Genomic DNA, 17,138 nt, shown 5'->3' on the forward strand with positions numbered 1-17,138 from the left:
TTTTCCCATCTAATGACGGATATCTATGTTTTCAACGCCCCCTTCTCCCGGCCCGGAGAATCTCTTTGAAGTGAACTCCCGGTTCCATGCTGTCGGTGACACAGAATTTAGGGAACGGGCAGCGAGGGCTATTCATGCAGTCAGAGGCGATGAGTCTCAATGGCTGGATTTGTTAATACAAAATGAAGCAAAATGACCGCTCACCGCATCTCAATGATGTAATGGGACACGGGGCTGTTGTGCACGTCGAGTGATGGAGCCCAGGACAGATGCACCATCCTCGAAGTGAATCCCATGATCAAAGGCCGGCCGGGAGGATCTGGAACATCTGTGGATGGAGAAAATAAAATCGTCACTTTTTGTTTGAATGGCACAATCAGTGAGGTTTACCGCCGCTAAAGTTTCACTGCTGGTATTTTTAGGCAATGAGGAAGACAGGTGAAGACAATGGATAACTGAAGAGTTGTTTACGTAACTCTCTCTTTGACGACATAACTTTAAATGATCACCATTGAATCCAAAGCAAAGAAGGAATAAGTTGAAAAGCTACTAATACAACTGTGTTACAACTTATCACATAAATTCATACCATTCTAAACGCTGGTCACCCATATAAATTGGATATTAATCATAGCATTTGTATTCAGGAAATTCAATGCTTACATTTTTCAATGATGTGGATTGAATTTACAAAATTAAATTTCATTACATCAAATTAATGAATTCTAATGAACATCCTGGTATTTATGAATATTACTGAATTCTATGACCTATCAAAAACTATAGCAGAGGCCATTATCTCCAGAATAAATATCATTTCATACGTTTTATTAACTAAACATTGGATTTACAGTTCAATGTATAATTTGTTGATTTTTAAAACAAATTTATCATTTCCAAAAATATTTAAAATCAATGAAAAATATTTAATATCATAAAATCATTGTTGCGATAACCTTCAAGTTGCAATATTATGGACTTGAGGCTTTATGTACGAGGAATACGATGGGGAGGAGAAAAGTTTAGGAAGTTGCTAAAGGGAATGGTGAAATCTCCTCACAGAAGAGGAATGCAGGCACTCATCTAGCAATCACATCTCGATAAGGGAACTATCATCAGCGGGAGATTTGCTGGAATAAATGAGAATCTCTCTTTGGGGAAAGATTCCATTTGGAGATAATCATCCATGCCTTTCCCAAAAAATTGAATCGATTAGTAAAGAAATGGCCTCTAAATTAAGTTCACACATTTGTATGAGTCCGCAGTTGTCGGTTATTCCTATATTTCTTCCGCAAAAACTTGAGCTTAGGGACCCATTAGGACGGCAAAAGGGAGTTTTGCTAAGATCTTCACGATAACCCCATTGATACGGACGTAATGGCGGCTGCCCTGTCTCACACAACCTTTATCCATCTGGCCGCGGGTTTAACGAACCTCGCCAAGACTTTCTCCCTGATTACAACTCCTAATTTATCCCTCACTCTCGATGAGAATCCAACCGACGAGAGCCATTAAAACCACACCATTTGAGCGATATTATCCATTTTAGTACAGCACAAGTACGAGATGAATTTCACTTTTTAAAGTATTTTCCTCAAATAAGCTCCATGAATACAGGCATAGGCCTAGTTAAAATTCTTTGTAGTGAAAAAATTCAGTGATTTAATTAGTCAGTCAAACTTAAAACTTCAATAGTTCCATGAATATTATTTCATTATAAAACCCAAACGTACTCTAAAAAGGTAAGGTTAGCCGCGTCATTCGGTGGAAATATTTTATATTTAATGAGAGGAAAGCACTCGTCTATTTCTACCCTTCTTTTTTTCTAATGACCCAGGTTTCGTCACGTACTGCTATTTTCAGGTTAGCATTGTGTTTCATCTACTTGAAAATGGCACTATGTGCCGAGACCTTGGTTGGTAGAAAGAAATAAGTGTGGAAATAGACAGCTGCTTTTATTATGTGAAATAAAAACTTACTCAGTAAATTTCAAAATAAGTAAAAAGCTACAATTAACACGCATAAAACTTTCATTTTCGTTATATTTACGGTCACACAATACGTTTGGACGTTTGTTACCACTTCCTGATAAAGTAAAATATTGAATCTTATTTAGGCCTACACTTCTTCCATCACCAATACGAGAAGGGTCGTTTCTACACAGTGGGTACCTTTCAGTAATTGGACTCCTTTAAAAAAATATCATGCACTTTAGGAAGTTAATTCATTCCTTCCTATCATTCACACTAAATATGGCGATGGCTATGTAATACATATGAATAGGGCAAAGATATACCTACACGAGAAGAATCGTGTAGAAAATATACTAAGAATAGCTACTTGGATACATATTGCAGTTATTAATACTAACCTATTATTCAACTAGCCATTCAGAATAGACTCCTTTCCATATTTTCTTATTCATTTTCAAATTAGTTTAGTAGTTACAGAAATTAGGGTGTCCGATTGACGATTAGAGAGGAATGTTTTAATCGAAGGAATGAGTAATTATATTAGGTTGTTATATCCCTCATTAGGTAACTACTGTAAGAATGATGACTAATTATTCCTCTTCGTCGTGACATAATGCCTCTAGCCTGTTATTCATAAGCTTAAAAAGTTAACTACCTTTTATCCAGACAATGCTTTTCCAGGCGGAACTTTCCAAGAATATTTCGAGGAGAGCGGCGAATCCAGCGGCACCGGAAGGGGGCTTAAGCTAGCGGCTAGAACATGGCTCCAGAGTTGCAAAAAGCCGTCAGCGAGCGTGCGCGGAATACTACGCCTACTTACTCCAAGCCATCTCTAGCAATCTCACGCACGACAGCGCCGTAGGCACTGTAGTAACAAGTTTCTTGTATCCATTAGAACGGGCTTTTCTTCGCGAGACTGTTAGAGAGCTGACCGCGTGGAAATATAAGCTGAGGGGACTCAGAATAGTGAACTAAAACTCGATGCCTGAGATTTCTGCGAGGATCCATAGCAGCTGCTAAAATAAGAAGGCAGTGAATGGGACGTCCTTCAAGAGTCTCGCGCATTTCGCTGACTTTACAGGTTTCGGCTGAGGAAAGAAAGATTTTTGGCCAACTCATTAGTCTCCGTTGAAGTACCTCGAGGCATTGTGTTGAGTTTTTCCCTTTTATCACGATGCACTCATTAAGATACGTACCGTATTCAATCATAAGAGAAAAGACGCGGCAAAAGTTTTAATGATATACATTTTCATTCGCTCAAATACTTTTCCACTAAATGGATCATGAAATAGCGTACATTTATTCACGTTTCTTATATAGACTAGAAAAGGTTTGTTCAAAAGTGAAGCCTGGTGTCTTCCTGATAGAAGCTCACTTCAGAAATTAGGAAAACAGCTTGAACATCAATGAATTCAGATACCTAGAGATCACTGCAAAATTTACGAAAGTGACGGTTAATAAGGAGATCCAGAAGCGCCTTGTGAACAAAACACTGCCTTGTTGCGAATTAATTTCTAATTCCATTGCTCTTTAATTTATTTCAAGAAAAGCATTATACATCGGTATACCTCACTCGCATCATAGTTGTAAATTCGTCAAATGAACTGATAATATACTAATTAATTTACCAATTTATTTTAGTGGCGAAGGACGAACTTCTCAGAAATTTCTCATCGGCTATAGCAAGAAAACATATGGGGCCGTTTGCAATTTTACTCAAATCGCATTAACTTACCTCAAACTTAGCTCATCCATATCTGTGCAATAAATGGTCAATTTGGATACATGCTAAGCCCTCATGATATATTTTGATAATATCTTCCAGCCAGCCTTAAGAATAATTTTATATAAGAATATCCTCTGTGAGTCTTCGTTCAATTAAAAATTAAACGCATCATGTAGGACACATTGACACTCTCACTGCAAGGTTTTTACATCTCAATTGAAATTTCCCCTGGAAAAAATAATTATGCGTGGCCAAGATTCGATACCGGGTTTCCCAATTTCCGATCAGGTATGATAGCAATTACCCAAACAAACTATCGACTGACAATTCAAAGATACCGTTATAAAATCCAACTAAGCCAAATGATTATTTCATGGCGAATTTTACCTCTTGGTACAAACAATTTTTCAACTTGAGTTAACAAAACATCATGAAAATACATTCACTTTTTTGTGCACAACCCGCAGCGTGTAATATCAAACATTGAAAAGCACCACGGAATGATTTCGCACCTCGACGAACCACAAAATGCATAGGACACCCCTCCCGCACTCATATATAAATATAATCATGGGTCAAAAGCCGCGGAAAATAATAAGAAAGTGCAGGCTGAGTTTTGGCGCTAAGCGGAACATTGATAAAAGCGATGACTGCCAAAGCAGCATCGATTTTCGGAGGGATTTCAAACCGCTCTGGTCAAATGGAGCGTAATGCCCTGAACGTACAAAATCAGGGCTCCGGCTGATTAATAATTCGTTGCCGAGTGGAAGAGCTCGCTGCTGCCAACCACCGCCTATCCCTCGTTCGGCCCTTACCTCCCACCCCTACGACCCAGACGTTCCCCCGCCTCTCGACCCCCTCTCCCGAAAACCCACCCACTCATAAGCACTGCCGACCTTTAAGCTTCCCTGCCAACGCCACTCTCCCACCTCCATTCAACATACGAATACATCTCATAACGAGCTCGTGCACCATTTTTTTCTTATAGCTCGATTTCATAGTTTGAAAAAAATGGAGGTAGTATTTTTATATTTTATGATCCGTCGCCTGGTTTTCGGACTATTTGAGGCAAATGATCAACGACATTTACCCTTTCACAAATGAGCTGATGACGTCACGAACTAAGTCCGACCTCGCCACCTCTTTCCAGTCACTCATCGAGCTTGCGAATGGAGCTCTAGAAGTTGGTTGTAGCTTACAGTCGGGTAAGGGATTGCTCCCTACAATGGAAGCTTCTAACTCAAACAATAAAATAGGCCAGAACACTCATGGCGTCACCAAATCATGAAAAGCGGGCGGTGTCTTTGATGCTGTCGGTGATGTTTTTTCGGGTCTGTCCAGAGTACTTATTCGGTCTGTCGCACGACGTTTCGCGGTCGTTGCTCGTCACTTTTTCTTCGGGAATCAAGATAGTTTTTCCGTGGAAGTATTATGATGGTTTTAAACCCAATTTATAATGGTGCACACCCACATAAATATCCTCCAAGGAAAAACTATCCAAAAACTATCCCCAAGAAAAAGAGAGGAGCAACGACCGCGAAACGTCGGGCAATAAACCAAATAAGTACGCACAGCTGGCCGTACGAGAGCTTTACACATGAACTACGAGAGCTTCAACCATGAAAGGCAGCGTTCATATTTTCTGACTCTTAAAGATGCGATTGAATGGCTGAATGGGGAAGGAATGATTTTCGTTGTAACACATCTCTCTCTCCTATCTGCCGTATTCCTTTAACGAGTTGAGGTTTTGGGTCTGAACGATTACATTGCGGATAACTTATTGAAAATCGAAATGTTCTTTGCTGGTTGCATGGAGGAAGTGAGAACAGAAAGGGCCTCTCCCACTCCGCGGCCCGCCCCACGCACATAGTCCGGTGCCAATGAATGCGAGAGGATGGGGCAGACTAGGAGCGGGGAAGGCTTGAGTCGTTGAGGGTGTGTTCGGAGGGACAGGCTCTGCGGATAAAGGGATTGTGTGAACTCAACAATTGCACACTCACCTTCGTACAGTGGGATTAGCCTCGGAGGGAGAGTAGCGTTTCGGGGACCAAGTTTATCATGTCAAATGCGTTGGTAATTAGTCAAGAGGGAAATTTGAGAGAAACGCTTAAGTAATGGAAATAGGGTGACAAGGCAAAGGAGAAGGAAATAATTACTCCTCGTCCAATCTCTCGAAGTGAATTGTAAAGAAGAGGAGAAAAAATAAGTTTAATTAAGGTACACACGGTAATTAAATTGAAATTTTTTTTCTTCCTGAGACTGGTAGTTCAAATAGTTTCAGTCCTGACTAGAGTAGAATTGGTTCAAGTTTTTCCAACCTACCGTACGATGAGAAGTTGAGTCCACATGAATTTTTTCTCGAGGTTATTTCTGATGAAGAGCAAACAGGTAAACGGTAAATAATTTAGTACTCTAAAAGCAATGGGAAAATTCAACGAAAGAAAAGGTTTCTTACAAAATTAATTTGATATTATGATTAAATGCTGAATAACGAAAAGAAGCACTCGAGTCTCGATGGATTTTAAAATCACCGATTTGAATGTTATAAAATTGTTAGAAATAATTTTAAACAGGCCCTAGAAATGTATATGAAGCCGTTAGTATGTGAAATAAACGCTTTTTCCAACTATAACTCTTAACCCAACTCCCAGATCCTGAACATCTCAGAGATCCCATCAGAATTACACAACTCACTGACGATAACGTTTTTACCTAAGCTTTACTATTTCGTCTCCTGAGTCTAATTCATTTTATTTGATTTTAAATTATTTCACCTACAATTGATCGATTTCTTCTGACCTATTGCAATGTAGTATGTCATGCTCAACGTCGACTAGTCTTGCAAGGAGTAAACATAGATATACTTCCGTTGTGAAAAAAGAATTTTTTTTCGCAAGACTTCCAGATAAACTTACAATCATTGATCCCAAAATATGCTCAAATTTTCCCTTTCACTCAAAAGTTAAGAGAACCTCATGGACCTTTTTTCATTTACGACTTAACCCGACCCTTCACATTCCGAACCAATTTTTCCCTTGATTATTGAATATTCGCGCACACCTTCTCTTTTCACTTAAAATTAGCGTTCCGAACATAGACCCTTGATTGTCATAAGCCAATCCACGAATTTTTCCCATACAGTCAGAAATCAATCTACTCCCTAGGAAGATTAGGCGAATACAAATATTTTTTGGGAGTGCTTTTCCTTTGGTTTTTCTGTTTTTCCAAGTTCGAGATCTCTTTTCAACTCAAAAAATTGCTCAAACATGTTTACCACAATGGGCATATTTATTCCCTTCAACAATTACAGGAGTAGCATGCACATAGTTCCAGTCCAAATTCACGTCTAATCGTAAGCCACGGTTAAAAACCTAAAAAACTAAATAATATACTCATAATAATAATCAATAATCAGATGAAGTCTGCCAAATATTCAACCGAAAATTTTGTTCTATGATGAACGATTAAAATCGTTAGCGTTTTATTCAATTTAGTTTTTGCGATGAATGCAAAATTCAAGCACTCCAATTAATGGAATTGCACGGAGTCATTACAGTTAAAACACTTTCCGGAATATTGCGGAAAATTCACCGCAGAATTTGCCAAAATAGCAGCATCTCAGGGCTACACTTCTCCGTCTTGGAGGTGCCTTGAAACTAATTCTGCTAAATACCACGATAGCCATTTCATTTAGAGTAGTAGGCTTTTGAGTTACCCAAAGGAGATCCCAAGATGCGATCACACTTGCCATCTCAGCATCTGCCGCGAATTTTCCTCCAGTTCTCTCGCCGTCACAACGACCTACTACCGCTCGATAAACCCTATTCCTCTTCATGAGGTACACTCTGAGCCCACCAGCACAGTGGCTCTGACAGTATCACATTTACTTCAGAAGCGGTGATGAAGTGTAAAAATTCTATCTCGATATTTCTCGGTTTAAATCCTAATTTAATCATCTACCCGGTGATCAATTGATGTTTACAAACGAAAAAAATATTATTTGAACATATTACCTGCAATCTCATTATTTATCATTCAGTCATTCAATGCCTTTTCTAAAGAACGCACATCTCAAATCTGCTTACTCATTTTACGCAGCGAATTCATATTTTGGGGAGCGTTAGTCATACCTACTTTATTACCTTAAATGAGGTTATAAGTAAATCATAATCTCCCAATTTTTCACCAAAAATCGCTATTACTTCATTAGGAATAGTCAATACATATGGAAAAGAATTGTATGAGTGTGATGCCAGGATATATCATTCACGATTTTTGTCGGAAAATTATTGAAAACAAAAATCACTGGATTCAAATAGATGATATCAAAATTTTCATAGCCATCAACTATTATATGACGTGATGATCAGTCTACCACAAAACTAGAGGAAGAAATACAATTCGTACCCATTAACCCATTAGAGAAATTCCAGCAGTCTCCAGGCAGATGCTATCCCCAGTAATTACCCAAGCATCCCAGCATCAGTCCAATCCATTTCCCAATTATTCTCATTAGCGTCAAAATCACCAATATAATCTGGATCATTTGCGTAATTTTCTGGTCTTGCACGCAGTTAACTCATAGGTGCCTGTCAATTTCAATGGGTCTTCGGTAATATTCCAATTATATCCTCTTCCCTAAGATAATTTCTAATGATAGTATCCACGGAAAGTATTTGAAAAAATGTAGTTCCTCCTTTTTTCTCGTACCAAAATATTTAGTACTACAACATATGCTCTGCGTCTAAAAACTACCACTTTCTTTTCATAGACGAATGTATAACTTAGCTTTTCAGCTCCATGCATTAAGAGAGTACACTATTCACCATTTTAGGCATTTCCCTAATTATTAAGCTTATATAATTCGCATGAGTAGTTAATGGCGGATTCAATTAGTACGGCAGAATGGTTGGCTTAACAATAGAATGTAATCACGAGCACTGAAAACTCACATAGAAAAAAATAATATTAAAATTGATTTGCCTCTAAATGTAGCGCTGTGGAATTATTCAAAATCCCCTTGTCGTAATCGATTGAACAGCTTAAATGGGTCATATATCCTCCCCAACCACCTAAAATGCGTATAAATCATAATCACGAAAATATAAAAATATCAATTGCAAATCTCACGAAGAAAATGATAGCATTTGCACATATTTGCCATAAATGCTACAAGCATGATCCCCAGCAGCTCATCGACCTACGTCTCGGGGATTTATCAAAGCTGACAAGCAACAAAACTAAAATACAAGGATGATCTCCGTCATAAAAAAGGGAAGCTAACTCACTCCCAATGGACCACCATCGATAGGATCAGTTCTTCAGTAGGATACTTGACATAATTGGAATCAAATTATTTAGTATTCCCAATTCAATGGACGTATTTTTCATTTAACAAATATTTTTGTTTAACTTTAAATTATAGTTAATATGCAATAATGACATAACTTTTTCGTTTTTCGTGTACATTGGAATATGCCATCTCAAAATGAATGCAAGAGATCAAAGACTGTCACTAACGCCATGACCTACAAACGAATCGAGGCTAGCGATGGCGTTAGCGATGCAAAAGTACATTCGCTGGCTGTGGGACGTGGATAGGGGGCAGGAGGGGCAGCGATTCACAGGAGTAGAGGGAGCCAGTTGGCTGATGGCTACGACTATTTGGTCCTCTGCGTGAAGCACCTTAACCTAGAAGTCAACTCACTCGCTTTGGACCATCACCTATGATGGCCACACATTCTAAGTGACAAACTTTTTCTTTCATTCGATCTCAGAACCCTCATTCCAAATACTGCAATGTACACAGCACAGCTACCCACTGCAAACGTCCATATCCGGTGATTCCACCTTTAACATATTAATATTGAACTTAAGATAGATCATTGTGGCTAAGGGAGGTGATATAATTCCCAATAGGTTTCTTTAAATCACTCGGTAGGCCAATAATTCTTCAATAATAATTTCCTTTTTTCGCGCACTTAGCTGCGCTTGAGAAATATTCGCTAATATTATCATGAAAGTGGAAAGTGGAGCCTTGACTACTATTCCTACAAAATTCATAAAATTGTAACAATCGCTTATTCGGAATCCTAGTGACCTTATCCAAAAAGTGCTAAAAATTCCAAGCAAGTATAAGACTGTATAAGATATTAAAAAAAGATGAGTGGCTATGCATAAACCTTTCTTCAATCCCAGATAATCTACTTTTTAAGAGTCAAACTACATTAACCTTTTCGACTACATTCGAAGTATTTACGAAAAGTAATGACTTCCATCGCTGGAGTGCTTCAATATATTATACTGAGAGAGCTGGTGGCAAAATTTTGCCTCATTTGAAGGAATCTTATAACCTTTCAAAAACAGAAAAAGTAATTCTCTGATGCTATTTCCCGCTTTCTGTCAACAGATATATTAAGGGCAGAAATAATTTTTAGGTAATTGTACCCGTATTAATCAAAGACCATGGTTCTCATTGCGAACCCGAAATTAACTGGACACAATCCCGGTTGTATTGTGGAAGACAGAACAGCGCGAATGGTTAGCGAGTCAGGCCGGCAGAGTTAGATTGCCCAGCGCGAGAACTGCGCACTATAATTAGGAAGAATACCATGTTAATGGAAACATATGCATGCCTGGTCGATTAGTCGATATCAATTGAGGGAGTAAAAACAATTTTTAAATAATAGGTCAGCCCTCTATATCCATTTCATAAATAAGTCGACGCATTTACATCGCGTTTATTCATTCACGGAACACTTAAAACATTTGGTTTATGTCCACATTCACATAAGCTCATGCATCGGAGCTATCTGCTGTTTATCTGCTCATCCTATCTGCTTGTTTTCATAAACATATTATCTTAGTAAATATGTTTTTGAGCTATGTGTAGCCGCATGCTAAATACTACATTAGAACCTCTGAAATTTTTCTCTTGCAACTGCAAGCAACTCTATTTCCACGTACGTTTGTTTCTATTACTACGTTGCTGTAGAAAATGACGGAATTCTAAGTTTGTACGATCTTTCTTTCATTTTTATCATCCTACATAACACCCATAAAGGCATATAATTCATTTTATCTTAGTCATTTCACTACCATAAAGTATTGGCATGATTTATAAATGGAAAAAACACACCACCAGTTTTATACGTGCACAATAAGTGATTTTTAATTATTTTACGCTTGAATGGGCACTCGGTAATGCCAGTTGTGTTCTAAATGCATATGATATTCCACTAATACCTGGTTATATGTCTCAAAAATAGCAATATGAATGGTTAATATTTCATCCCACTTCTAAAATTCATTCAACTGTAGCGATAATTTCTCTCGCCATATTCCCGCACATATTATTCCGTGACGGGTGCTGCAGCATCCCAGAATCATTGAACCGTAAACAGAATTTCCTTTCTTAAAAATGTTTCCGCTGGATAATAAAGTATTTTAATCGCATTTAATTTTTGGAAAGTGGGAAATGATAACAATGAACTTGGTTAGCAACGCAAAAATATTTAGACTCAAAACAAAATTTTATAAACCAAGAGAACATACAATTATAAATCAGGGCAGAGTATTCTGGTTTTTGTGGTGTAGAAAGGCCAATATCTCCTGATCTGAGAAAAGGGATAATATTGGCTCCAATTTCCCCTAGAATATGCAGCTTACACACACAAACGAATGTCTTATGAAAATGATGGAATAAGAAATGGAATTGGGCTATCGCTTGATTAAAAACAGAAGAGGTGAATAAATAATAAACTTTGGTGACAAACAAGAATCCATTGGGAGCCTAAAAGTTTTGGTAATGCCATAAAGGAAAGTTATTCTAAATATTTCAAAGAGGACCTAAAAGTGATATTTAGAAAGTGTAATTCTACCTCAAAAGACGAAGCTATATAAGTTCGCAGTCGTTGTCTCATCACTCTCTTTCATGTTATCTGAATAAAACTTCGCAGGAATAATTCTACTTGAAATCATACTTTTGCGAACTAAGCTGCGGTAGTATTGCTTAGGTTAGCGGTAGAGTAAAAATAAAATGTAACAGATCATTCAATGAAACGATTGTAATAACTTATGGAGAATTGATACATACCATTGAAAAAATTAAATGATATCGTGAACGAAAAAAAGCTAATCAGGCACATTTTGCGTCGTAAATATCAGCGCGAGCTAATATCAGCAAAGTTGGTGAATAACGGTCAAGTCATAACATTTATAACATTAAAAATAAACGAAATGACATATCCAGTACACAAATCATGGGCGAATACATCATTATCATATTTTCACAGCAGGTTTATTTCCAGCAGCAATAATTGTGTTTCAATCACCTTCTTTTCAGAATTACAAGGATAGTATTATAGTATACACTATGTGATATACTTGGTTGCCCCGAAAATACGCTACGGTCAATTGCTATGATTACAAGCATCAATTATTGAATTGTTAGAGCGAGCGGAGCAGAAACTTATATGAAGCTGTGGCGTCAGTGGTTCAGATTAAATCCCAGACCAACTGCCTTAATATCACTAAGATTGAAATCGATTGTTGACTAGTTCACTTTGTGGATATTCAATCTAATAAGAAAAACAGCTGTAGCAGTTTTCCGCACGATTCCATTCGCTCGGTTTCAAAGTTTATACGTCATTACCAAGAGCCGTCTCTTGAGGTAAAAATACACACACACAAAGAGTCAGCCCTTGATAATTACATGTAAACAATGATACCGGTTGAGGTAATAAATAGGGTGGAAAAATACTACAGCTTTGTTGATCTGATTACAAATTCCTTAACGGTATATTGCCGCACTTGGCGGCGGCGCACAGTGGTCCCAAATCGAAAAAAGCTGGCCAAAAGTCATTTTTTCGACTTTTTATGAGGAAGTTTTGAATTATGTATTCGGATTCTACAGGATATGGCCTATAATATTTCGTACCTGATAGGTCTGTGTGATTATTATGTTGACCTGTGTAACCCGTCAAACATGGGCATGTTCAGCCTAAAACGCCCGAGGCGTAGAAATAGTCGATTTTAGGGTATTTCAACTTAATAAATGACTATTTTAATTTCATGGGATTCATCTGTCAATTTTAATACGGTAATTTTGCATATTTTTTCACAATATTATAGTATTTTTTGTTCGTTTCAGAATTTATTATAACAATATTTAATTCTTTATAATGTTAGCTATTTTTGGGCCTATTTTTAGTCAAATGTGTCGATATAGTTTTGTGCCCCTCCGTGCCCCTCGAAGATTCCTATGCAGAATCCTTAGGAAGAGTATGTACAACAAGATGGAGAAAAAAAATCTTGCCTATACTTGCCTATCCGACATCTAGAGGGTTTGAAGTTGAGCGGTGCACCGCTCCGCTGAGGGCGGCTGGCCGGCGGCCGGCGGGAGACAGTGGCATTATCGCTCAAATATTCCTGTATCGGAGGTCAAACTTGCATGGTGTATACTTAGCATAATTCTACATCCTGAACGATTACATAAATCAAGTGCTTCACGCCTATCGTATGCACACTTCTCGTTTGTGCACTCACCTTCAAATATTCATGAAACCAATGAGGGCCGGTTTTCATGCTCTTAATGAGAAACATTATGAGTGATCAAAAGCGACTACTAAGTCCTTATGCGAGAACCTTACAGTACACCACAAGATGCTTTTCTCTGCAAAACTTTCCTCATATTTTTATGGAGAAGAGATCCCTCACATGCTGTACAGCGTTGTCAGCACGTTATTCCGAAGTAAGGTATTGGCGCTAAGAGAAATAAATGCTCCCTAATGCCAAGAATTGTTCACAGAATCATTTCAACAGCCCATAGACGTAGATAGGATTGAATGCGGAGGGAAAAATTCGTCTAAACCCACCATTGGAGCGTGAATCTTGCAAGTGCATTTTTTAATAATAATTATTATTATCCATTATAATGGAATGAGGATGACGGCCTCCCTCACCATAGCCATTGCATGGATGTGGTGAATATTTCCCACTCAGTTTTACTTAATGATTTTCTTAGTGAAAAAGTGCTGTGCTCCGAACTGTGTTAACCCGGCTAACTCGAGAAACTTCTCCTGCCCAGATAATTAAAGCACTTGGTTTGCCAATGTTTGACATTCAAATTTCAGGATGCGCCGGAAACTCAGAGGCAAGTCTATATAAGCTTTTATATCTTTTATTCAATGACAACTCATAATTTCCGATTTCTTATTGGTTTAAAATAGATAACTTTTAGAAATCACATTCATCGTTTAAGCAGTAAATACTCCTGTTAAATTTGAATTATGGGTGCCGCAAATTTTTTCGTACCTTGCGGTGTACAATAAAAATACAGACAGAAAAGAATATTAATAAGCGAAGAAGAAGGAATATGTGTGGAATATTTGAAAACAAGATTTCGACTGAATGTAATCAAGCATGCAAAAAATATTCTGACGCGGTTTTGTGCGAAGAATGTTTTCTCGAAATACCTGAGAAAGTGGAATCAAAGCTCGAGGACAGATGAGCATTTCAAAGAGATGTTGAAAAGCTGGTTGCAGAAGGAAATGAAATTCCCTCCAGAAGCATATCAATATCTCCCTCTCGCATCTAGTGAGTGCAAATGATTACCGTGTATGCACAGTCGGTGAATATATGCAGTGTAAAAAATAATCTCTCATTAACCTCAACCATCATATTTTTAAAAGTGAAGTTTTAATTCTGGATTTCATTTTAGACAAGATGAAATTACGTGTAAATATAAAATTATAATCAATAAGTAAGAAATATTGGACCCGTTTCCATAATTTTGAAAAATCTACGAATAAATGCTTTATGTGTATGAAATGTAATTATTAATGTGATTTGTAATTTTCACAATAGGTGTCGATGAAAGACTTATTCATAGACTTTCAGTGATATTAAAATCTCTGTCCTGCGGCTATGAGATAAATAATGAAGCCTTCAGCCAGTATCGCATTGAAATAGCTGAGCTGTGCATCGATTATGGTTGGTATTATATTCTGCTCATGGTAATTAAAGTGCTGATACAGTGCTGATGGAACAGCGATTTCCAAAGAATCCTTTCTTACAATTGAAGTTTTAACGGAGGAAGCATTGGAGGCCAAGAACATAGGCATGAGGAAATTCCGAGAGCATTGTACAAGAAAATACCCAAGAATGTTAAATTATGATGATATATTTGGAAGACTCCCTTAAATATCTGAATCATACATTTTAATTACATCAGGAGTTACAAAAAAACGAGGTCAGCCTATCAGGTGAGGTGAAAATTTGCTAATTTTAAGTGATTCGCAGAGCGATAATGAGTCCGATGGGGTGACATCGGACGACGATTATTTTAAAATTTGTTCTTTGTGATACATGAAAGCGATTTTATTGCAATTCGAACATTATTTTCCTCAATGTTCTTAATATCAGTCATTTTATTTCATCTTATGTGACTTATCAAATATATGGAAGCCAAAAATGGGTGAGTGTGAGTATTTTTTTCCGATTTTGGTATCTCACCAACTATGCTGATGGTCGCGGGTTCGAATCTCACCAATTTCATGTCGTAAATTCTATAATGGGTTTTAACAACAATTTATGCATCTTTTCCCTTAAAAGTATACTATTTTAAACTCTCCATGAACCCTAAGTTATCGCCAATCGCAATGACATCTATATCGAGATTTTCTAAAAATTGTTTAAATAATAACAGCTCAAATAATGACAAAATGAAGAGACATCGTAAAAATAATGCCAAAATCAGATTTAGACGATCAAAATCAGTAAGAGACATCTACTTTTGTTGCTGTTTTAGCTAAAATTACGACGTTATTAATTTTGGCCAGCTTTTTTCGATTTGGGACCACTGTGCGGCGGGGTTACGTCCTCGTCTGCAAAACAAGAGGTCGCGGGTTCCAGTCCCGCCCGGGTCGGGTGCCCCTATACAGGGAACGGTTGTTGATGTAAGTGTATTTGTTAAATTTGTTGAATATTCCTATGTGAAACTGCCGAAAAATATGTCTGATTAGCTTTTGTTCGTTCATGAAAGTTTTAATTATTATCAATGGTAGATACCAAGTATCCATAAGTTATTACGAGCGTTTCATTGAATGACCAATTATCTTTTATTTTCACTTTATTCCACTCATTTCAGCAAGCTCTATTCTAAGCTATAATTTCGTAAGCTCTATTCGGTGGCATGGAAGTAAAATAAAATAAAAAAACAAATAAATGCAATTATATTCACGCATGTGTTTGAAGTAATCGGCGCAGCTATCCATCTGAACCCATAGGCATTACCAGAGCTCGGTTTTTGCCAGTCCTCCCTTATCCGTGCCCTCTTCTCGGGTTTCGTTTTGCCATATGAATCTTACACCAATGCGCAGACGTCGAAATTTGCCCTGGTTCGTATTCACTCTTCAGTCTGAGAGCTGCACCCACACCACCACTGCACCGCGCACGCTGCCATCCATCAAACGGCGGCAAAGAATCACTCAACTAGGACACCGTCCGCACTCAGAAAGAGGCTGGCTGATATGCAAAGGTCGCGGAGGTTAATTTGGAACAAAGACATATCACGGTGAGTGAGCTGATGGGGAAGGCACAGAGTAGGCCGCAGATAGGTGGTGGACTTGTGGCGCTGGGCGCCGTTGACGCGAGTCGAACCAGTTGATACAGCACCCCTCAGCAGTGGGGTGATATCCACGCGGTGACGGTACACGAGTGTCAAGCAATATAGAGAATCAATGAATACCAGCAGCAGTGACAAAACGTGAGTACCTTTCTAGAAGAGATACAGGGTCTATTCTTCTGCTTGATTCGTAAAAGTATTAGCATAAGTAACTAAGAACAGCGGAGAAACATAATCAAATCAATCAAACGGATCAAGCTTACACAAACGATTTCAAACAGATCATCTTTGGCAGACATGCTGAATTTTAGTGAAATAACAAAATCTCAAAAAAATAATTTCTTCACTGCATTACAATATTGCCCATTAGCATTTAGTTTAGTGCGGTGAGTGATTGCGAAATAAAATTTTGTTTTGGACCATGAACCATGGTGTATTTTCTCAGATGATTACACACATACTTCAAATGATAATACTTAAGAATGAAAACGCTAAAATTATAATCAATAGAACGCCATAAAATTCGTTAAATGTATTCTGATAGATCTCTGATATTCAGGCCATAATACATAGAAATTTTTGAACAAGAATATACAAAAATATGATGATGCAGGCAAAAGACTTCCAAATTTCATTGTTTTTGTACTAGAATCTATGGCTTCGTCTACGCTCTCATTTAAGCCAACGTCATTATAGGTAGTAACGAAAATCATCTTTGTCATTTTGGGCTATACCGTTCTCTTACAGAGCGCTCGTCAGTCGCCTGGAATGGTACTAAAGCAAAAGGGCTCCAAAAGCAAAATAAGCTATCACA

The 17,138-nt window shown here is 37.8% G+C and overlaps 1 protein-coding gene across 1 annotated transcript in view; it reads right to left on the bottom strand.

The window, feature by feature from the left end:
* Window positions 1-17,138, bottom strand: part of LOC124171843 (tyrosine-protein phosphatase 99A) — a 1,017,936-nt gene that overhangs the window by 519,376 nt on the left and 481,422 nt on the right. Inside the window, exon 3 of the mRNA XM_046551201.1 lies at window positions 205-328. Coding sequence (XP_046407157.1) covers window positions 205-328 — 124 coding nt within the window. The remainder of the gene's footprint in view (window positions 1-204; window positions 329-17,138) is intronic.

This window comes from Ischnura elegans, chromosome X, assembly GCF_921293095.1.
Source record: "Ischnura elegans chromosome X, ioIscEleg1.1, whole genome shotgun sequence".
NCBI lineage: Eukaryota > Metazoa > Arthropoda > Insecta > Odonata > Coenagrionidae > Ischnura > Ischnura elegans.